The 25,608-nt window shown below is 36.5% G+C and overlaps 1 protein-coding gene across 1 annotated transcript; it reads right to left on the reverse strand.

The window, feature by feature from the left end:
• Nucleotides 1–1,886: 1,886 nt before the first annotated feature.
• dhtkd1 (dehydrogenase E1 and transketolase domain containing 1) lies at nucleotides 1,887–25,330 on the reverse strand. Its single transcript, NM_001008619.1, is given in 17 exon segments — nucleotides 1,887–2,615; nucleotides 6,161–6,246; nucleotides 7,065–7,234; nucleotides 7,881–7,963; nucleotides 8,054–8,218; nucleotides 8,290–8,396; nucleotides 8,868–9,018; nucleotides 11,668–11,807; nucleotides 13,577–13,661; nucleotides 15,510–15,822; nucleotides 15,972–16,170; nucleotides 17,689–17,860; nucleotides 17,980–18,249; nucleotides 20,293–20,487; nucleotides 23,145–23,356; nucleotides 24,726–24,878; nucleotides 25,063–25,330. Coding segments are annotated over 17 exon segments (2,778 nt in total). The 5' UTR covers nucleotides 25,238–25,330; the 3' UTR covers nucleotides 1,887–2,513.
• Between the last annotated feature and the right edge of the window lie 278 nt (nucleotides 25,331–25,608).

Here is a 25,608-nt window from a genome sequence, read left to right on the forward strand (position 1 = left end):
GCTGTATTACATAACATTCGCGGAGGCTCATTCAGAGGCTCCGGAATCAGTGCGGTTACGTCATCAACATTTGACAACGCTGATTTGACAAAGAAACGCTCGTCACTGTGTCTCCGGACAAATCAGACATGATACATTGATGCATTGTCCCTCCTCCATGCCCAGATTGGTTCAAACTCGCTATATCACAACCAATAAGCATAGGTTTCGCTTTTGTTTGTGGACCAAGCTTTTTGAACAACACGGAATGAGAGAAAGGCATACATTTATGCGCGGCTAAATAAAACGCAAAAAAAAAAAGTTTTTCATGAAATAATTCTCATACTAAGTACTTTTGCATGCACAGCAGCACAGAAACATGACAAAACAGTGACACAGCAAAGACGAACTGCTGCTCTTGCTGTTTTCAAAAGACGCAAATGAAGATGCAGCTGTTTGTCTGCATTGCAGACAACCATATCCAAATCCATATCGATAGACAACCATATCCATGCTGGCACATAAAACCTAAGGATGTTCCATATTGAATCTAGTTTCGTTATGTAACTATTTATAGTATAGTAAATATTTATATCTATTTTTTACTGAGGATTTGCACCATGTTTATTTGGACTTTGACACATTATTTATTATTTTCTTATTTTTATTTGTTCATTGTAAGTGGTGTTGTTTATAGTAACTAAAAATATATTATTTGGAAAAAGTCAAATTTGCTTCACTGTTCTATTATTTTGTAACATTTGTAACATACCGTATACCGCGAAACCGTCAAACCGTGGTATTGTTTTAGACGATTATCATACCGTGAAAAATTCATACCGTTACAGCCCTAATATATATATATATATATATATATATATATATATATATATATATATATAGCCTAGTTGTGAAATGTTATTGCACTATAAAATAATAATCGTTCAAAAGTAGTTGCTAATGTAACTTATTTATTCCATTAATTTATTCCAGCAAGTTTAATAATGAATTTACAGCTTTATTACACCAGTTTTCAGTCACATGATCCTTCAGAGATCACTCTAATATTAATTATAATTGTTATTATTATTATTAATAAAATTATAATTGTTAATTGTAATAGTAATAAAAGCAATAATGACTGGAGTAAAAATTTCATTTAAAACTACATACAATAAGAAAGCAGTTAATTAAAATTATAATACATATTTTTACATTTAATAAATGCCGCCTTTATGAACAGAATATTTTTTGTTTAAAAAAAAAACATAAAAAAAAAACTGACCCCAAACTTTTGACCAGTAGTGTGCATGTATTCCTGCACATTATTGCATTGTATTTATTTAGTAATTTAGTTAATCATTTCAGGTCATCCCATTCAATTTTACAAACATTTTCAATTTTACAAACATATATCAATCACTTCTAAAATGTAATTTATACATTTGAAAAATTCATTTTTTTTATTAACATGTTTAGTTAAAATTAAAAAATGAATTTAAAAATGTATTAAATTACTCTTAGAAAAATGTATTTCTAAAACTTTCCATGAAAACAATGAATATGATTTTACACAGATAATTTTACAAATACAGTTTTATTGTTTTCGTCTCTCCGTAAATCAGTAAATAATGAAAAAGCTAAATAACTTCAAAACTGATCTGTGGATGTTTTTCCTGGTATTCCGTTCCTTTGATTAATATTCATGATCACAGGTAAACATCAATCCTGAAGACAGACAGACCAACGTTTATTTTTTAACATGTGCTTTACAATATGAGAATGTTGATAGCAAAAGATCAACCTTTTCTCATTTTGATCGTTTTATTTTCAGAACCAGCTCTCAAGCACAAAGTACCAGTTTCATTCCACTGAAAACAATGCATATAATCCAAAAACAGAAGAGATTTAAAGATTTGGATGGGTTTATGATGGGCATGTTAAAAAAAACACATGTAAACCATTCAGCAACTTTGCGAGCAAAATTAGATTTCATCATGTTCAGCTCTAAAATTCTTGCAAGTAATACTTTTCACATTGAAATACATTCATCTGATAAATGTAATAAAAATCTGTTTAAGTTCACATGAACATGATCCTGACCCACTATCAGTTCACATTGAAATACTCAATTTAATGCTACGGTAATAATGTCTATTATTTATTTTCCTCCCAACAGTCTCCTGTAAATATATCAAACTTCAAAAAGTGCTTCAAGAAATTAACCACACAATACTCAAACAGCCTCCTCTTTTAAAATATCATCTCTATACAATCACTAATCATGTATACCCACAGAAAAGCATCCAAAATATCAATTATGATACCTTAAAAACTATATACTGATAACAAACCCCTTCAGGATGCCAGTAATAAACGTTCAGTTAACAGACGCTCCCTTATAAGCAAGGGAATAAGAGTCAAACCTGTCAAACCTGCCGCTGTGTAGTGCTCTGACAGCAAACGTCAGGCTGTGTTTGTAGACGGCGTGCAATAGCAGACGGCCATTTGTTGAAGTTTACAGTTGTGCAGACTCAGGAGAAAGACGAAGTCAGGATGGCTTCATGCTGCTGATGGTGAAGCGTTCCGATGCCTACAGCCGGAGCGGGTAATGCGGGTCTGCTGACCAACCGCAACTGAAAATGACATCAGTAAATCAGATGAGTGTCATGAACTGAAGAGACATGGGCTGTATCTGAAATCACCGGCTATACCCTTATGTAGTGCACTATTCGAGGGAGCAGCCATTTTTAGTGGTCTCCAAAACCATAGTGGACACTATGAAGTGCACAACAATACAGAGTCTACCACTGCGTCCTAATTTGCATAATAATATTACAACCTAAAAGTATGTACTTTTTTTGAAGAAGAAGATATAGTACATCTGTTTAAGTGTGTAACACAGGAGTGTGCAAACATTGGCACGTACTACTTTCCTCATTAACAAACCATTAGGTTGCTTAATTAAATCCCCTGTCAATCATCTTGACACATCATCCACATCAGCTGGTGTGTGGTCTGGCGCAATATGGCTGCCGTCGCATCATCCAGGTGGATGCTACACAATTCATCAGCACATTAATCTGCCGTTCACGAGTCTTTCATGCAGAGAAATCTCCTCAGGACAGTAATTGTCAGGGCTTGACATTAACTTTTTTGATTGCCAGCCACTGTGGCTAGTAGTTTTCCAATGTTACTAGCCACTCACAATTTTCACTACCCACAATTTTATTGTTGGGAAAATATATTTTATATGCAGGCATGCTAAAATTACTTTATTTTGTGTTAAAATTTTGTGTTACGTCCACATGCCTCCTCGTTAGTTTACTTTTTCTGTGTGTTGTGACCTTGCATGTGGTCTGTGGTTTTTATAGTGTCGCATTGCACATTTCACAGGACTTTTTAGGGCTCAAGACTAAGGATTTAATGTTTTTTTTATCTGATTATTATTTCCTAAAACTACTTATTTACTTGCCACAAATAAAAAAATGCATCAAAACAAGTAAAATACAACATTTTATTCAACAAAAATGTTCTTAAAAAACAACTGACATTTAAAACATATTCTCATGCATCTAATGCAGAGTTCAGACTGCATGATTTCCAAAGTAGTCGTGTCACGGATGTTTTCACACTGCATGACTTTCTGGGCTTGGTTCAGTCACTGCAGTGTTTACACTGCAAGATGGATCGACGACAGGGGCTTTCACATTGCATGACTTTACAAGAGGAAGAATCGCCGACAACTTCATCCAAACTACGTCTCACAGCCAAAAACACGTGGTATATCATTTTTTAACAACTACACAATGAAAAATAAGCCTTTAATGGGGTAGAAATATACATATTTGCTCACCTGGGTTTGAAGGGAGTTAGGAATTTGTCCTCAACTTTCTTTTTTGACTTTCTGTATGACACGTCAAACAGACACGGGTGCTCCTGCCAAATTTACACTAGTTTTTCCTCTATTTCTTGGGTCCAAATAAACTGAAAGTGAACGCTTTTAACTTCTCTCCCAACCTCCTGCTGGCCTAGAGGTACACACACTAGTGAATGCCACTCTTTCATTAGCTGTAGGTAATCGCTGATGTTATTTTTAGTCAAAACTCATTTCACACGGCATGATTTGAATCGCCGACAGCTCCAGATATTTAGCATGCCAAATATCTCACAGGCATTGGGGACTCATCAGTGATTCTCTCAGATTGTATCTTTGATAGTTCACATTGTGTGATTGTCACTCGCGTGAACGAGCATCGATTTGCCTGTGATTTCAGGCATTTGTCTGCGATTTCTCAAAACCTGTCAGCAAATCAAAATCGAGGCTAAAATCATGCAGTCTGAACTCAGCATAGGACTACACACAGCAGTCTGTCCATGCTAAAGGTCCCAGATCACCAGCTAACTATAGATAAATGCAGTTAATCTCCTATTAGAACAATGTTAATCTCCTATTAGAACAATGTTATTGTGAAGGACGATAATTACTGGGGAAAATGATTGTAAGGTCACATTTGCGCACATATCGACACACGGTCCCAACCTAAAATTTGAATCTTTATTGACAAGGCAGCACTGACAATTTAATATATATATATATATATATATATATATATATATATATATATATATATATATATATATATATATATATATATATGCAATATGCAACCAGCCAAAGTGGCTAGTGGAGGTGTCAGTCTAAACTGCCACAGATGAAATCTACCCACATTTGGCGGGTTGGCAGGTATTAATGTCAAGCCCTGGTAATTATGCATTTAGTTAATTTAATATCCAAAGATATCTTTATACAAGTTTACATTGTTTTAGGAGATGAAATAGAACACAAAAAAAATGTGATTCAAATAATTTTCCAACTGACTAGATATTACTAGTCACTGGTTGATCTCGCATGTCCGCCATGTTTGTAGTTCGTTTACATTTTTTGTAGTTTTAATTGAATTCATGTCAATGTATTGTGGGCACTATTAGCAATTAGAGCACGGATCGTACTACACATCAAGTTTTTACTAGAAAAAGTAAACCACCCAGGAACTTTTCAACACACTACGGTTATGGACATACTAATTCTATTTACGAATACTATTTAGGTCAGACAGTATGTGAATTGGAACGCAGCATCTAACCTATGCACACTCAACAGCTAAAAAAAAAAAAACCCATAATGCTGTGTCCACTTCATATCAGACGCTGAACGCACAAATAAATCATGCGTAAATAGGCATGTGAACATTGAGTTTACTCGCTTTATTCGCGCATCAAATTCACTTAACAATAGACAAGGATTCGCATAATGGACAGGGCTTCTGTACGCCCGTAGACTCTAGCTTCATTGCTAAATGGCTAACATGGATTTTATTAGGAGAATAGCTGTGTTTATGTGCTTTATGAAGGCTAAGAAACATTGTATAATCATTCGGCGCCGAGTCCACTAGATCCATTCATAGGTGCACCCAGCTCTGTGAGTTCATCAACTACTCCAGAAACTATACCTGGATGATGGAAGCTTTCAGCAGTGCTACAGTCTGAGCCAGACCAGTTTGATGAGCTGTTGTCGGTGTCGGTAAGAGGATTTCCTCTCGGGACACCAACAACCGGCGCTACGTCATAATCAGTCCCCTACAAGAGCAAGCTTCTGATTGGTTAATGCGGAGCAAATGTCCGCTGAAGTTCAGATTTTCCAACTTGCCCGGTAAACGCTCAACTGGCACCACCTCATTCATGCGAATCTTGCTGAAGAATGTCTATTCACGTCTTTGCATTGACTTAACATTTACAATTACTTGCGCTTAACGCTTCATCCACGTCTGGTGTGAACGCAGCATTAGAATTCGCACGCTGAATGAATTTCTGGCTCTGACCACTAGATGGCATCCACAGCACAATCCAATTGGTGTAAGTTTCAAAAAATATACATGTAATGTTTCCATAAATGGTAGAAATCAAAGGTCTTTGTTTCATTACTAATAGACAGCTCGCTAAGTGTTAAATAACCATCACAGGGTCTGACTGGAAACCTTTAAGTAAACTATAGTAATGGACTAATGTAGAGAATAGTGAATGAGGGTATAGGGGGCGATTTCGGATACAGCAAGACAGTCTGAAGGGTGATTAAATCATTGGCTAAGGGCCTTCGTTAGCATGAGGTGGTAAAACTGACCTTGCAGGCTAACTGTTTTTCAAACCTCGGTGACACAAATGACCAGCAGCCCATGTTCTGTGGCTCCTCTTGACTCCAGATGAACTCTGAAATACAAAAGGGAGTGATGAGGAAGATATTTGCGCCACTTTTGTGCATTAATACATTTGGTTTTAATTGAATGTTAGCATTTTAGCTGTTAACATGTTCAAAAGTAAAAATAGAGAGAGTTCACCCAAAAGTGAAAATAGTGTACTTGTGTATAAAAACATTGGATTTTTATTGAATGTTAGCATTTTTAGCTGATAGCATGTTTAAAAGTAAAAATAGAGAGACTTCACCCAAAAGTGAACATTTAATTTTTATTGAATGTTAGCATTTTAGCTGTTAGCATGTTTAAAAGTAAAAATAGAAAGAGTTCACCCAAAAGTGAACATTTAATTTTTATTGAATGTTAGCATTTTAGCTGTTAGCATGTTTAAAAGTAAAAACAGAGAGAGTTCACCCAAAAGTGAACATTTAATTTTTATTGAATGTTAGCATGTTTAAAAGTAAAAATAGAGAGAGTTCACCCAAAAGTGAAAATAGTGTTATTGTGTATAAAAATATTGGATTTTTATTGAATGTTAGCATTTTAGCATGTTTAAAAGTAAAAATAGGGAGAGTTCACCCAAAAGTGAAAATAGTGTACTTGTGTATAAAAACATTAGATTTTTATTTCATGTTAGCATTTTAGCTGTTACCATGTTTGATAGTAATAACAGTGAGAGTTCAGGGAGAGATCTTATTTTTGAAATACGTTTATGAGTTCTTACAAAGTCCTTAAAAAGCTGCTTATGTCCACAATACCAATGTAAAAGAACTCTAATTAACGTAATGATTTGAGTGTGCCATGAATAAAAGATGTCCATATGAGCAAGCTCACCTTTGGCGTTTGTGTATTTATTTAGTTCCTGTTGCAGAGCTTCTGTGGGGAAAGGACACAGTTCCTCGACCCTGACTAGCGCTGTGTTTTTTTCCGCCTCAGGTATCGTCTCTCTGTGTTTCAGCAGGGCATAGTAATGTTTACCTGAGCAAAATAGAACCCGCTGCACACTGCAAAAATAAAGAGAGCGCAAACGATTTGGGTTACAGCATAAGAATAGTGCGGAGTGCTTTTTTATGTTAATAATTTAAAAGTTTGATGACAGTAAGGTTTATTTGTTTATATTTATTCGGCAGAAGAGCACTAAAGGGTCAGAAGTGACTGTATAAACATTAAAACTGTAAAATCGTACAACATTTTCAACGCTTATTATAATGATAATAATAACAAATAAAATGATAATCATTTCCCAGAGATGGGTTGCGGCTGGAAGGGCATCCGCTGCGTAAAAATGTGCTAGATAGGTTGGCGGTTTATTCCGCTGTGGCGACCCCGGATTAATAAAGGGACTAAGCCGACAAAAAAATGAATGGATGAAAATAATAATCAATTCCTAATTGGCAAATAAATTGTATTTCTGAGGATTATGAGCTGGAGTAATGGTGTAACAAATTCATCTTTGCATTACAGGAATAAATATGTTTAAATATACATTAAAATACCATTATATAATACAATATTATATTAAATTCTGCATTTATGAACAAATAAAGGCAGCTTCAGTCAGCATATCTTATTATATTATTATTTATTACAAACAATACAGTTAATAAAAAACTAAATTTAATAAAAAGTGAATAAAAGAAAGAAGGATACCTTGCAGGGTTCACAGAAGAATCACCAATAATCGGCTTAAAGGACGTTCCTGGTGCCATATCAGCCAAGCCTGACACTGCCCCCTAGTGGCAAACAGAGGACAATACGTCTAATTTAAAAGTTAAAGCAAAAACACAAGCATTTGATAGAGAGCGTTCACATCTGAAACGCACAGAAAAGCGCAGCAGAGTCTTGGGAGAGGCCACGATCAGCGGTTTCCGGAAGTTTCTGATCATCTGCCTCCTCAAAAGATGGAAGTATTGAGCTGGAAGTGTGGGATTCACCACCGCCATGTTGACCGTGTCCCCGTCCACACCTTCCTCTTTACTGTCGCAGAGCTGCAGGAGGATAAAACACAGTTAGAGAGATGATCAGAGATACCATGAGACAGAGTCCTGTTAGCACTCGCCTGTAAGAAGCGCTCGATTCGGCAAGATGAATGCTCAGGACCGGCCCCATCGTACCCGTGTGGCAGTAAAATGACCAGTCCACTCTGCAGGAGCCATTTAGCCTCACCTTAAAAAGCGAACAACAGGATCTAGGCTTTATGAATATATATATTTGACAAATGATCTGCACAATACACTGTAAATAGCAATTAGTTGACTTTACTTAAAAAAGTAAGTCTGAGTTAAATGATTAAGTAAACAAAGATTGTGCATAATTATAAAAATTGAGTTATAATAATAAGTTTACTCACTTTTTAAAAGTAAAGTCAAATAATCTCTTTAAAAGCAATGGGTTTACTAATTTTTTTAAGTAACTAATCACTTTTAAGTCAATGGGGTTTACTCACTTTAAGTAGAGTCAACTTGTTGCTTTTAAATCAATGGGGTTTACTCACTTTAAGTAGAGCCAACTTGTTGCTTTTAAATCAATGGGGTTTACTCACATTTTTTAAGTTAACTAATCACTTTTAAATTAACGGCTTTACTCACTTTTTAAGTAAAGTTAACTTGTTGCTTTTAAGTTAATGGATATACTCACCTCCAGAGAGGAAAGTATCAAATATAATCTGGGCACCGTTGAAGAAATCTCCAAACTGAGCCTCCCAGATGGGCAGCAGTCGAGGCTGAGCAATGCTCATCCCATACTCAAAACCCAGAACCGCTTCCTCAGAGAGAGCACTGTTACACACCTGCCAGAACACACACACACACACACAAACACAAACAAACACACACACACACACACACACACACACACACACACACACACACACACACACACACACACACACACACACACACACACACACACACACACACAAACACACACAAACACACACACACAGTTAAAGTCAAAATTATTAGATTTATGTTTAACAGAGCAAGGAAATGTTCACAGTACGTCTGATAATATTTTTTCTTCTGGAGAAAGTTGTATTTGTTTTATTTTGGCTACAATAAAAGCAGTTTTGAATTTTTTAAAACCAATTTAGGGTCAATATTATGAGCCCTTTTAAGGTCTATATTTTTTCGATCCTTTACTGAACAAACCATCGTTATACTATTGGCTCGTTTCCACTGACTGGTACAGTACAGTACGGTTCAGGTCGGTAACCTTTATCAGGCTTGCTTTTCCACTACCAAGGGTACCCTTATGGTGGGCGTGGTGAATAACAGAAAGTTTCAGTTGCATCATTCTCGCTTGAGGAAATGTCTACAATAAAGCTGCACAGGTCGTTCACATTTTATATGAGAAGCACTTCTCACCAAACAGATGCTTTACACACATAAATACTTGTGTATAAATGTTTATTACTAACTTTTCTATGAACATGAGTTGATTATAACTGCAGATCAATGACAGTGCGAAATAGCCTACTGTAACGTCTGCAATTATATTAAATAAATAAATGAACATATATGAACACATACAGCCCCTTACAGTCTCTGATATGTTACCAACTACTGAAAAACTACACACAGCAGACATTTCGTCCTTATTTAGGTTTAAAGCAACACAAAACATAGCCTAGAGTCAGTGAAAACCTCTCATCTGTGTCTGTAATCTTCAGCAGCACGTATAGCCTCTCTGTTAGAGAGTCATTTCATTCTTCCCAGTTCATATTAGTCCAAAAGGTGATGATAAAAATTAAAACAAGGCAGCTTGTTCACGTTTGCTGCAGGAATAACATGCTCCTTGGCTTCCCCTTTTTTCTGCGCTTTACTCTCGCGTTTGTCCCTTTCTTTCTGAATGTGTCATTCTCGCGTTTGTCAGCTTCTCACTGGATCGGGTTTCCAAAGCTTGTCTATAATCAGGTGCACGTTTTTATTATCAGCTCAAGAAGTTCAGATATAGACGTGCAGCGAGCGCAAGGAAGAAAGCGAAACCGCTCCCTCTTCAGACTGGCTATTAAAAAAACTACGAGGCACAGGGTAGATTCTGCTCTACTGCATGGTTTTATGGCTGTTCATCAAGACAACGACAATGTTTGTTTGAGCATGGATCGATCATGGGTCATTATTATATGTATATATAATTCCGCTGTAATCTCTCGCTGTGTATTTCAAACATGGCAGGTAGTTTGTTTTCATTCTGGCTTGTTGCGCAAGCGAATGACGTATCTCTGTAAACCAATAGCGTTCAGCTGCACTTCTAGCTCCGCCTTTTGGTAGCCTTTCTTGTGTTTGGGACCCTTTCGAAAGGGTGCCGAAAAAGTGGTACGGTACAGTTTGGTTCGGTACGCCTTTTGACAGTGGAAACGGCCTTAAAAGCATACCAAACCGAACCGTACCGTACCACTCAGTGGAAACGGGCCATACGACGTGCCTAATTACCCTAACTTGCCTTTTTAACCTAGTTAAACCTTTAAATGTCATTTTAAGCTGAATACTAGTATCTTAAAAGAATATTTAGTTCTTCACTATATTTATATAATAAACAAAGTATTATTTACTGTCATCATAGCAAGGATAAAATAAATAAGTTATTAGAAATGAGTTATTAAAACTATTATGTTAAGAAATGTGTTGAAAAATCTTCTTTTCTAAACATAAATTGGTAAATCAAATATACAGGGGGCTAATAACTCAGGAGGGCTAAAGATTCGGACTTCAACTGTATAAATTAAAAAAACTAGGCCAGGACGATTAATCGAAATGAATTCACAAATGAGATTGAAAGCTGCGACTGTCATGCACATCTTGTCAGGGAAGCATAGTTGTGCAAGTAGCAGTAAATATCCTCCTAAATGCCAGAGGGCGCTCTCATGCAAAACTCTAAACACATCACAAAGAAGAAACCCATAGCTTTGTATTATAAACAGAACATTTAAACACTCGAATTTAAACGCTGAACTAAAGTGAGGAAGTGAGTTTGGACTGAAAACACGTTATGTAAATGTGGTATTTTCACGTGGAGCATTTACTGCACAGTCATAGTTCACAGCTGTCAAAACGATTATCTCCATTTCGTCATCACCCGATTAAATTACTGACATAATGCGAATAAAAAAAAAAAAAAAAAATCACCTTTGATTAATCAGCAAGCCTTAAATAATAAGAAGATAAATTTATCAGTGTTGTTGCTAGCACGTTTTGGCCTAAAAGCCTTCCTTAGCGCATTAAAAACACATATCAAAGATATTTGAAAAATTATTTTTTTTTTAAAGGAAAAAATGAGGCAGCATTTCTAAAAAAAAAAAAAAAAAAAAAAGTTTGTCAAAAGTAGTGCTGGAATCCCTTTCTTTTCTACCAAACAGCACATGCTAAAACGGCATAATATAGAAGTGATAAATGACAATATAAATGCAAATATGAGCATTTGTCCTTGACCGGTTTACCTCCAAGTGGCCCTTCTGTTCAGAGCTGATGTGATTGAGTGGGATGAACATGTCGTTGGTCTCCTGACACACAACCATAGCGTGGCGCTGACTGAACGTTCCCCGACCCACATCCTGACCACTGATACGGATATTAAACCCTGTAATAAATATATACAGAACACTGATGTTAATCTATGAATGTACACGGTCAATAGAATCAGAAATCAGAAAGAGCTTTATCGTCAGGTATGTTCACACTAGGGATGCCACGGTTCTCAATATTATATTGATCTGTACGGTACGACCTCCATGGTTCAATACATGTTTGTGAATTGTTTTCTCAGTTTTGCGTTTAAATAATTTATGTGCATTTTATATCTCCCCGAATTGACTGTGTGTGTCCCTAAATCCATGAGCTGAGATGAGGAAACTCCTCCCCACGAGTAAACATCCAATCACTATGCTATAAAGTAAAGGGGCGCTTGACCTTCACTCCACACTTTAACATTGCGAGCGGCGGTGAAGTGAGGTTAAGGCAACAGTACAAGGAAGTGCCGGCGAAGTGAGGCAACAGTACGAGAAAGCGCCGTTGTCTTTTTTCTCCCATGTGGCACAGACCCTTTATGGCTCATGTACGTGTAAGCAGGAACAAATCACATGGATTCCGATTCAGGCCTTGTTCATATGTGGTAATTTATCCGATATGAATCAGATCTGTGCCTTCGTGTCTGCAGTGTGAGCAGGTCAATCGGATTTTCACCTGTCAATGCGAGTCGCGCATCATTAAAAATCATAGCGAATGACGTCAAGTCTGACACTTTCAGAACAGGCTTCAGCAGAGTCCAAACCCTAAATGTCATACACGAGGACTTAAAGAGCTTTCATATTGTCATTTAGCACAGGTATTTAAGCATGTTAACGAGAGCGAAAAAGCGCAAAGTCCGCCACGAAACCAATATAAACTAATATAAAACTAGTGCATAGCTACATCACAAGCATAAATTACGCAATAGACATTACATTAATATGCCTAAAGGTTTAAAAAAGCCTAGATCAGTGGTTCTCAAACTTTTTTCATCAAGTACCACCTTCAAAAAAATAGTCTCTCCAAGTACCACCAAAATGAGCAGTATTGAAATACAGTAGGCCCAGTAAAGCAGCTACAACTGCACTGTTAAAAAAACGTGGCAGATTACCTCAGAAATATAGGCTATATGTCATATATGGCATATTATATACATCATTTTTGATAAATTTTGAAATATATGTAGCATGTACATGACATATTTTCTTCCTCCGCGTACCACTAGTGGGAAGCCCGCGTACCACTAGTGGTACACGTACCACAGTTTGAGAACCACTGGCCTAGATATCAGAAGAAGGTGGACAAATGGGAACCTTTCTGTCATATACTAAAGTAAAACAGCTTGTCTAAGATTACATACAGGAATAGAGAAAAGAGCACTCTTTAATTATCAGCTGTTAGTCAGCGCCCGGTCTTTTTTTTCCTGGTCATTGCGCCTTTGCCGTGTGCTGTTTAAATGCAGACGATCGCAAACGAGTCACTTTTAAAAGATGATGTAAGCAGGTCAGCAAAAAATAAATAAATAAATCGGATACAGTCACAAAATCGGAATTGACTATCAAGATCTGCAGTGTAAATGCAGACTGGGAGGCTTTCCTAACACCACCTGCTTTTGGTGGTGTTTTTGTCTTGGAATCTAGATGTTATGCTAATACTTTCTGTGGGTTGATGTATTAGCATTTTCTAGGTTAATGAATAATAATGTAAACGGTAGTTTATTGTAAATTTTAATTAGTCGCTATTGTATTTTTAATAGTAAAGTAATGTTAACCACTCTGGTATTTTTTAATGTTACATTTTATTTTTTGGACAATTACATGAAAGAAACAATGAACACTTTACCCTGGCATAGCAATGTGCCAAACGCCAGAGCCTCCGCTGTGGACCAGTCCAATTTTGTGCCCTCTTCTAGTTTCTGCAGACGTGCCTGTAAAGGAGCAAGACAATTATTTAGACATTTTTATGTATACCATATCTTTACGTTTTTTCAAGGTTTTACAATAAATCAAACCACAAAACGTGCCCCAGACAGGTTTAGAGAAAAATAAAAATTAATTAATAATCATTATTTAAAAAATTAAAATACATAAAAATACAAAATAATCCTAATCAAACACCAATTCACATTTCACAACTTCAGACTTCAAAAGCTTCTTCAATATCTTAATTTTTCACATATCACAAAATTCAGCGGACTTTTTCCTTATTATATATGTGAGCTTTTCAAGAGCCAAACATGTTATAGGGCAGGGGTCTCAAACTCAATTTACCTGGGGGCCGCAGGAGGCAAAGTCTGGGTGAGGCTGGGCCGCATAAGGGATTTCACACAAAAAAAGTCCTCAAATGTCATTATTAACAGTTTTAATTATTTCTTCTGAACATGAAGTGTCCTGAACATTAATAGAACATTGAGGGAAGATTATGAACAGTTCTTCTGAACATGGCATCTTTTGCCTACTCCTTGCTGCCAGAGACTTGACAGCGCTTCTTCTCACAAATCTGAACCACATTTGGCTTTAGAGCGGAAGCAGTTGAGACCCTCAGTATGGCTTGAAGATGATCATCATTAAGTCTAGACCTGTACTTTGACTTATTGAAGTCCTGGGGAAAAAAGTGGGGGAACTCACTCAAAACTTCCATTCCCTCACCTAAAAAAAGGCGTATATATGTATAAATAAAACACCCCCACCCCACTCCAGTCACATCAGTCTGTACCAGTCTGTATCTACATATAATATCAATATATATAAGATGCAGGGCAGGCACGTGCACACATAGGGCTCAACCTGTGCAGAGCACATGCCCTTTTTAGTCTTGCATAGAAAGCGCCCTTCCAAAGTGATCAAAAGTGCCCCCGCGACATGACACACCCTCGGTCCCGCCCTTCAGTAGGCGCGCGATAACACCGCTCTTGAGTATGCGCACGACAACACAGCTGATCAGAACGCGCGCGACAACACGGCGGGCGGGGAATGCCAGTGACCGCTGTGTACGGATAGAATCAGCGGAGCGGGGAGCGCTCTCTCTCCCTGCTCCGCTGATTCTGTAAGTGTACAGGGGTCGGCGCGTGCCACAAAATATTGCACTGAGGGCCGCAAATGGCCCGCGAGTTTGAGACCCCTGTTATAGGGTTTCTCAACCAAAATCCAACGGAGGGGTGATTAACATTTTTCCAACATACATCAATACAACGTCTTGCTTGTATTAACCATAAATCAATCCATTTTCTCTCTTTAGTAGACAAAGCACAACTGTCTTCATACATATTCAATTATTTATACATTTTAAAATCAATCAAAATTCTCCAGAAACAGCGTTCAAATAGCTTCTTTATGAAATAAATGCCTTATCTATTACATCCAATCAGCTCAAATTAGAAAAAACAATCCACACTCACTTTTTTCTTGTTTAATATTCCATTTCTTGTCACAATACAAAAATAAAATGGTCACACTTCTGGTTTATGTGGACTTTAAACTGCATGTCCAACCACTAGAGGGTGATAAAAGCCTTTTGTGATGGGTTGCTTGCAAGTCGGATTACTGTCTTGCCGTGCGAACAACGCATAATATGTGACGCATTTGTCGCAATCGTGCAGAATTGGCGAATGTTGGCGAATCAAAAAGGAGAAAACAGTGTGCACACTGACTTATGATATTTAGACTCTGTCCAGAGATTTCAGAAATGTTTGGTTTCAGTCACCAACTACTGCCTTACTACAGGATCTTAAAATTGTCAACAAGAGCCCAAAATGAGGTCCAGGATGGATTTTTACCTGCACGTGTGTCTTCCTCAGGTGACTGTGCAGAATGATCTCCTCAGGTATGTCCACTGATTTGGCTCCAACAAACTGCAGCAGGGGCTGTGCAACGCCAGTGTCCCAGCACGAGACTCTATTCTGGGGCTCCACCAGGTCTCCCCAGCGGCCCTGCAGGTTTGTGGGTGGAGGGCTGTAGAGGGTCATGTTAGTCAGCTGGTTGTTGAGCGTAGCGTAGTAGCTGGTCTTGATCTGACTGCGCTCCTCGTCTGTCATCAGACCCTCAGAGATCAGCTGGTCAGCATAGGAATCTGGGATGCTTTTTCTTGACCTTGATAGGAGGAAAATTACACTAGTAGGCGTACGCACAATTTTGTGTTCTTACTAAAGTGTTTACATGGAATGGGTGTAAAAAAGTGGCTAGCATTTTAGCATTAAGCTACAAGATGAGGGTTTTTGAAAGTTGTGAGCTGCACATACCGTATTATTTTATACATTGCAGGGTTTGTGAAAAAGGGTTCGTCCAGCTCATTGTGGCCCCACTGCCGGTAACAAAGCAGATCGACAATGACGTCTTTTCTGAAGCGTCGCTGGTACTCCACCGCCAGCCGGGTCGCTCTGAGGACTTCTTCAGCATCATCGCCGTTCACATGGATTATTGCACATCCCACCATTTTACCTGAATGACACAAGATTCAGAATAGCAAGAAGTGTTGTTAGGGTGTGGAAAAAAAATTATGTTTACATTTTGTGTGTTGGAGAGTTTTAGTTGACTATAAACATAAACAGTGCTGTTGGTACTTTTGTTTAGTTAAAATATCATCTAAACTTTTAATAGATAAATTTGAATAATGGAAGTTTTTACCCCTAAAAGCATTTTGTCATTTAAAAGAAATAAAAAGTTAAATATTTTATTTAAATTTTAATTTAACTATTAAAAAATAATAAAGTATAGCATTCCTTAAAAAATACAAAATGACAAAAGCAAAAGAATCTACAGACGTGAAATGAAAATAGGTTTTTACTTGTTTTTCTACATTGAATGATCAATATAATAATAATTTAAATTGAATTCATAAAAAAATTCATAATTGCAATAATACATTATAGCAGTATTACATACAATAAATCTTTAATAATTATTATTATAGTAATTATAGTAACATAATTATATAAAAATTACTTACATAATTTAATAATAATAATAATAATAATAAAGAAATTAACATAAATAAATAAATAAAATAAATAGAAAATAAATAAATAAAATCTCTAAACAACTTGACATTTGTGCAGAAAATATGATCAGCTATAGACTAAAAGTAGGACAAACTATTTTACCCATTTAATATAAATCACATAATACAACAATATTACATTAAATGAAAAAATTAATACATTTCAGTTTTTTAATAATCAAGCATTTAAAAAAATGTAAATAGTTGTAACAAAAAAAAAATAATAGTAATAATATTAAGTAAGTTTCAAATTAAAATCGCAATAATGTTTACCGGAGTCCATTTGATAGTCATTTCAAACTGTTTACAGCAGGGGCGCCCAAACCTTTGCTTTTGAAGGGCCAAAAACCAAACTTGATTGGGTTTTGGGCTGAAGGTACAAAATTGTCATAGGTAATTTTCCTAATTCATTTCAACATATTTAAAAATAAACAAAAAACATGACTTTAATTTTATTAACTAAAGTATTATTATTATTACTACATTTTATAATGAACTTATTACTATGAAAGCATAAACAATTCCATTTATAACACTATCAAGTTAAATGCTGAAAACATTAGTGAATCTGCTCCTGCCCTCTGCCTTGATTTTCTCACTGATGTCTTCTGAATCTGTCGAGCGACAATATGTTTATTTAAAAAAAATTAACATTTAATTAAAACTGTCAATGAGTTTTTTTAGCTTAACAATAAAACAAACAAACAAAAGGTTAAGTTAAAGTAGACAATCTCTTTTAAAGGCATTCTGTCCAACCCATCCCCATCATTCTCCCTCTCTTCACAGATAGGAAGGTGGGCAAATCAAAGGCTACTATGGGCCAGCTTTGGCCTGCAGGCCCTACTTTGGGGCATCTCTGGTTTACAGCATAAAAATAACAATTCCAAAAATAGGACCATTTGATTTACTTTACCATCAATGATCAATGATTAATATATAAATAAATAAAAATGACATACCAACATCACTACAGTAGAGAGATGATCTTCCCCTCTCAGAGGGAGTGGTGTAGCCCACTTGATTGTTCACAATGAGGTGGATGCTTCCACCCACTCTATAATGGGGGAGATTTGACAAGGTGAAGGTTTCCGGTACTATTCCTTGTCCTGAAAATGAAGCATCGCCATGAACCTGAACAGAACAGATAAAAAAAAAAACATATGTATTATGCATCAGCAAGGTCTGTAATGTTGCGTAAATTGTTCACAGAGAGGGTTACTCATCTGGAAAATAAAAACATTGCTGTGGACCTGCAGGCAGATGACTTTGTCTCCCGGTCGTGAATGAGGGTCAGTGGAGTAGTCGCCGTCCTGTTTGACCTGCTGTCGGCCTCGTGTTTTTCCCTGTGTCACAGGGTTGATGGCCTCCAGGTGGGAAGGATTGGGCAGCATTGTGACATGGAGAGGGTGTCCTGCCCCGAAGTCAAGCTCCACTGTAGACGTTAAATGGGACAAGACGTCTCCGATAGAGGGAGAGTGCTCCGGAAACTCACTGAGACCCCTCATCTTACGAAACATGAGCTGCAACAAACAACAACAAAGGATAGATAAGTTTTGTCAGTGCTTAAAGGGACAATTCAACCAAAAATAAAAAATCAGCCACTACTATTCCCTCTCCATGTGTTCAAAACCTACTTGGGTTTCTTTCTTCTGCTGAACACAACATAAGACTTTTTGAAGAATGCTATTACATGGCACACATTGATTTTCATAGTATTTTTTTCAGCTATGGAAGTGGGTGGTTGAGCATTCTTCAAAATATCTTCATTTGTGTTCAACATAAAGTCTGTGACATATCAAAACAAAGCTGTGAGTTCAAAGACACTTCAGGGAAACTTTAATAATGACTGCACACAATGAAAATTATAATAATCCACAGAACTTGCTGATACAAAACAAACAGTTATTTCCAGGACAATGAGTCTATTCATGTTAAATGAGGAGGTGGAGAGAGTGACTCAGAGGATTAGATGTAGAGGAAATAAGTGGTGAGAAAATATCAGGATATAGACATGGAATGACATTAAGTGAATAAGCGATGACAGAACTGACATTTTTCTTTTTTTTTTTTTTTTTACAAATGGCACCTTCATTTTCATTAGAGTAGCTTTAAATAGTTAAATAAGTAAAATAAAAATCTCACAAGAAATTGTTTAAAGCAGGGGTGTCAAGCAACTGCTGCCCTGCACAGTTTGGTTCCAACCCTTGTCTAACACACTTACCTGTAGGTTTCATACCAGCCTGAAGGACTCAATTAGTTAGATCAGGGCTGTTTTATTAGAGTTGAAACTAAACTGTGCATAGCTGCGGCCCTCCATGACACATGTGGTTTAAAAGGAACACTCCAGTGTTTTTGGAAACAGAATTAAACAGTTGAGTTTGATAATTTTTTTAATTATCCTGCTGATCCACAGGTCTGGTAGCAACACTTTTAGCTTAGCTTAGCATAGATCATTGAAATGGATTGGACCATTAGCATGTTGTTCAAAAAATTAGTTAAAATAGTTTTCCTGTATAAAGCTTGAATCTTCTGTTTTTACATCATGTACTGGGACAGATAAAGCAAAAGTTGCTATTTTTTTTAACCAGAAATATTGCTAATGCTAATAGTCTAATCTGAGTCAATGATTTATGCTATGCTAAAAATAAAGTCGCAATTTTCTACATATTATGTTAATGGTCTAAACCGGTAATAGTGCTAATGCTAATGGTCTAATCTGAGTCAATGATTTATGCTATGCTAAAAAAAAGTCGCTATTTTCTACATATTATGTTAATGGTCTAAACCGGAAATAGTGCTAATGCTAATGGTCTAATCTGATTCAATGATTTATGCTAAGTTAAACTAAAAAAAGTGGCTATTTTTTTTAGATATTACGTTTATGGTCTAAACTGAAAATGGTGCTAATGGTCTAATCAGATTCAATTATTTATGCTAAGCTAAAACAAGTCACTATTTTCTAGATATTACTTTGATGGTCTAAACCAGAAATGGTGCTAATGCTAGTGGTCTAATCTGAGTCAATGATTTATGCTAAAAAAAGCTGTTTTTTTCTAGATATTGTGTTAATGGTCTAACCTGGAAATGGAGCTAATGGTCTAATCTGATTAAATGATTTATGCTAAGCTAAGCTAAATTCTTCCCAGAGATCGCCTGGTTCAAAAATAGTAAATCTGTTTACCTATAGGAGAGATGTAAAATGACTATTTCCAAAACAAGTAGAGTGTTTCTTTAATTTATCAATTTAAATATAACACTTTAGAAAGGAAACAAATGTTAAAAATATATATATTTTAATTCTCACTTCAATATCTTTATTTTCGTTCTTACATCTTATGTAACACTACATTTTAAAGATGTAGCATAACTAATATAATAACTTCAGTTAACTATATTTTAACAATCCTAAAACAGTTTCTTTTCAGGTTTAACTAAATGAATGTGTTTAAAGTGTGGACCAACAGCAGATTCTCCTAAACATATTTTAAACTGTAGTCAAACTGGTCCGTCTAGCTGATCATCTTTTATACATTAACCTGTGCCAGCAGTAATTATGTATTTACCTCAGGAGGAAACTGAAGAAGGCCGGTGAGCAGATTAAGGCGTCCGCGGTGAGGCATTCCCATGACCACATCCGTCACTCCACTGTATACTGAAGAGCGAAACAGCTCGTAGAAAAATCCCATCATGCTCTCTGCTCCCTCGCCTCCATACCGCTTCACAGTTGCAAACTTGGTGGCTAAAAAGTGGTCAAATTCCTTCAAGCAGAAAACAGGACAGGTACAATTGCTGATCCTGCCATGATCTTATAATGATTGACATGTTAGCAAAAATCTAACCGGCATCTTAAGGCTAAATGGTTCTCTTAGGATAATAATACAAACAATTACAAACGAACAAGAAGAAATTACAAAAAATGACAAGGTACATAAGGCAAAAAAGCCGAGCACAAAAAAGGAAAACTTAATCATACACATACTGAATATTCCTTATTAAAACTCCTTAATAATAATAAAATAAACTATTTATTTAAATAATAGTATGAAAATATCTATTTTACTCTCGCAATAGTAAATTGTAATTAAATGAATGTAAAATATTTAAATTATTATTTTGCAAAAGAAACAAAATAAAAGTAATATTATTAACACATATTTTACAAAACAATATTACAGTTACAAGATTAACATTCATTCCTGTCGTGTCTTCGGTTATTTGCTTTCAACTTTGAGATCCTCTTTACCATAGTTTGTTTTATGTAAATTAAAAATGTATATAATATAATAATAATAATATTATTATTATTATTATTCTCAAATGCATACCTAATCAGATATTTTACAGCTGTATATAATATAATATAATATAATATAATATAATATAATATAATATAATATAATATAATATAATATAATATAATATAATCTTTATTAGACACGCTGCTTGTTAACAAAATCTCTAATCGGTCAATCACATGGCAGCAAGATCAGGCATGTAGACATGATCAAGACGATCTGCTGCAGTTCAAACAGAGCATCAGAATATGGAAGAAAGGTGATTTAAGTGACTTTGATCGTGGCATGAATGTAGGTGCCAGATGGGCGGGTCTGATTATTTCAGAAACTGCTGATCTACTGGGATTTTCACACACAACCATCTCTAGGGTTCACAGAGAATGGTCTGAAAACGAGAAGAAAATATCCTGTGAGTGGCAGTTCTGTGGGCGCAAATGCCTTATTGATGCCAGACATCAGAGGAGAATGGCCAGACTGGTTCCAGCTGATAGGAAGGCAACAGTAACTCAAATAACCGTTACCTCGTTACAACTGAAGTAGGCAGAAGATCATCTATGAACGCACAACATGTCCAACCTTGAGGCAGATGGGCTACAGCAGCAGACGACCACACCGGATGCCACTTCTGTCAGCTAAGGCCTTGTTTACACTAGTGCGTTTTAGTGTTAAAACAGCATTTTAGATCAAAAACGATCCGCGTCCACACTAGAGTTTCTGAACCTATCTCCGTCCACACTACGCCACCAAAAACGTATATCACGTGACCATTCGTGCACTCTGGGCATGCGCGTTCTAGTATAAACAGAAAGCATGTGTCACGCTCGGCCTGTGGTTATGGTTAGTCAACAAACGCCGGTTGAACAATGAACGCGATGGCAAAGAAAGCCAGAGAGGTATTTTTGTGGACAGACGATGAGGTCGAGTTGTTACTAAACGTAACAAATGAATAACTGCACAATGGCGCCTAAAACAGACAATAGTGCAAACAACGCTCCCATTTCGGTGTCCATGTTGTTGTTTACAGTGAAGGCTGGTCAGCTGTCTTCGAGTAGCATTAAAGCCATGTGTGATAGTCACATGATAGGGGCTTGAGGAATAAGGGAAAGATACGCAATGACACAAAAGCCCCAATCAGGTAGCGAATCTAGCAGCCCCGCCTCTGTTTTCAGATGTCTCCGTTTTCCCCCATCCACACTGAGATGGAGCAGCAGTGTATTAGAATGAAAACAGCCTCTGCATTGTTTCCAAAACGCTCCGTTTTCAACGCTTGAAAACTCCGGCGTCGTGTGGACGGATGGCGGAACCGTAGCAAAACTTATGCGTTTTCAAACTAAAACACATTAGTCTAAATGGGGCCTAAGAACAGGAAACAGAGGCTACAATTTGCATATGCTCACCAAAATTGGACAATAGAAGATTAGAAAAACGTTGAGAATTTGACGTCAAAAACATGAAAGCATGGACCCATCCTGTCTTGTATCAATGGTTCAGGCTGCTACTGGTGGTGTAATGGAGTGGGGGATATTTTCTTAGCACTCTTTGGGCCCATTAGTACCAATTGAGCAGTATGTCAACACCACAGCCTACCCTAGTATTGTTGCTGACCATGTCTATCCCTTTATGACCACAGTGTACCCATCTTATGATGGCTACTTACAGCTGATTAACGCGCCATGTCATAAAGCCTAATAATTTCAGGCTATTTTCTTGAACTTGACTATGAATGCACTGTACTCAAATGGCCTCCACATTCACCAGATCTCAGTAAAATAGAGCACCTTTGGGATGTGGTGGAACAGGAGATTCAGATCATTGATGTGCAGCCGACAAATCTGCAGCAACTGCGTGATGCTATCAAATCCATATAGAACAAAGTCTCTGAGGAATATTTCCAGTACCTCGTTGAATCTATGCCACGAAGGATTAAGGCAGCTCTGAAGGCCAAATGGGGTCCAACCTGGTACTAGTAGGTGTACTATAAAGTGATCAGTATATAATATAATTTAATATAATATAATTTAATATAATATAATATAATATAATATAATATAATATAATATAATATAATATAATATAATATAATATAATATAATATAATAGTGTCTAAATGTTTGTCTTACCTGTGACTCGAGCATCAGTTTAGCCAGCATTCTCCTTTCCTCTGGAGAAAACGCCTCTTTTTTGAGCTCCTCAAAGCGGTCAGCGAACCATTCTCGTTCCTCTAAGGTCTGCAGCTGAGAGGTTTCCACTGAGATTCCCCCACAGTATGTGCTTTCCAGATACGCCACAACCTCTTCTGCAGTCGCCTCAGCTTTACCAAAGTGCCGCAACCCTGAAATAATGACAAACACAAAATTAAGCAGCAAAATGGACGAAACTATTAAATAATATTATCAAAAAATAATGGGAATAAAAATAGAAAAAACTAATCAACCTCAATGATTTTAAATAACTTAGGTTCTAAAAGGTATTTAAATTTGCCATTTACTTTAAATACAGATATTTAAATGTTTCGTGTTTGTTAATTATGCAAGCTCATGCAAGTAACATTCATTTATTACCACTGTAATATTGAAGTTGTAGGGGGGCCCGACCAATGCCAAAAAAAGCCTATATTACTCATATAGCTCTTTTATACATTTTTTATCATATGTTGTAAAATCTGTATATAACCGTTAAGATTTTAACTCTATAATTTTTATTCAAAACCAAGGTCCCAGATGAATAATGGAACATTTCTTACATTACTGCACATGCGTAAGTCAGTTTTGCAAACCTGACGACTTTTCAGACCCCCCTTAGAGCCAAATTTTTTTTAAAAAGTGATAGCGAACTGTTACTGGCGATTTTTAGAGATTCTTGTGTGTCCGTGTCCATGATGTTATATTTATATATTTGTTTTTTGTTATATATATATATATATATATGAGCAATATCACACGAGTAGCAGTGCGATATGGCTGTATATCGGCACTGGTGGGAGGCGTGCGATGGCATAAGGCCGCAGGCCGAGTGCCCCCACCAGTGCCGATATACAGCCATATCAAACTGCTACTCATGTGATATTGCGTCTAGCAACTCTTTGACGGCATAATTGTGTATATAAAAACAAAATCAAACATGGAGAGTCTCAAAAACCCTTTTGTATGAGGAACTACATTCTTCCACATTGGATTCAAATCATAAGCTGACAGTTAAACAGTTGTTAAAACAGTTAAAGGCATCTTTTAGACTTTAGATGTTTAGTGTCAGCTTTTTGCTGTGTGTGCGGAGTAATACACAAAGGGTAAAGAGGCTGTAGGAGTTGTGATATTGCAGAATTTGGCACGGCTTTCAGCCAATCAAATTTGAGAACCAGACAAAACTGTTGTTTGTGTATGTATATATATATATATATATATATATATATATATATATATATATATATATGTATATATATATATATATATATATATATATATATATATATATATATATATATATATATATATATATATATATATATATATACATACATGCAGTTTATTTTTTAAAAATGCTAGGGCCCCCAAATCACTAAGTCCGCCCATGTGTTCATGCTATACACATGCTCTGCAGTATCACTCATATAGAGTTTAACTGGTATCAAACATGGAACATTCCTACAGTCAGACGTAACATAACAATAAGCTCTATGAACCAGGAAACAGCACTGAGCTAACCGGTAGTGTTGAGGACTCCACGAACAGCTCCATTCAGCAGGCTTATCTCCGGTACACTCTCCAGCACGGGACTTTGTGGTAGTAAGGGGTTAATTTTAGCTACTTTGTGTCCATGTGCTCGATAGGCCTCCACCAGTCTCGCCAGTCCGTGATCTGTTTACACAAGACAGCAGCTTATAATACATTAACCCACTCTGTACATTAAAGCGATGCAGAAAAATAGCATCTTGTGTATATTTATGCTTGAAACGTTAGGAAGAAGCAAGCCAATAGCAACGTTGAGGTTTTGTGTCTCTAAAGCAAAACATTATAATACATAGAACATTCAAGTGAGTACCTCGGTTAAGAGCGGAGATCTGCGTTAACTCTGCCCGTCTTTCTGGACCGTCTCTCGGTCTGAAACCGTACACACCACGCTGAGTGTGGTATAAACTCGCTAAAAACGACCTCCTGGCACCAAAGGAGCGGTGCAAAAGCCGAGGGAGGTGTATAAGCATACTGCGCGCTGACATGACGTAAATAAATAAGGTAAACTTGGTTAAAGACGATGACAAGTTTCGCCGAAGAGCCACGCATCCTAGAGCGCAGCCATAATAAACGATAGCGGGGGGAGAATCGTTCTTGTGATTCGAATCTTCTCAGTGATTCGATTCACAAGTCCAAACGGATTTGTTCACCACAGCTAGAATCCTACATTAAAGACTTAAAAGTAAAACATCAGTTACAACTAACATTGTGTAAATCCAATTTAGCTAGAATTAGAATGTACTAATTTAGATTTATAACTAATGGATGAAATGGTATTTATTTTAATAACATTTTTATATGCTATTTTATTAGTAGTTATATTATAATTATTATAATTTGTCTGAATACATTATGT

The sequence above is a fragment of the Danio rerio genome, chromosome 25, assembly GCF_049306965.1.
Source record: "Danio rerio strain Tuebingen ecotype United States chromosome 25, GRCz12tu, whole genome shotgun sequence".
Classification (NCBI taxonomy): Eukaryota; Metazoa; Chordata; class Actinopteri; order Cypriniformes; family Danionidae; genus Danio; species Danio rerio.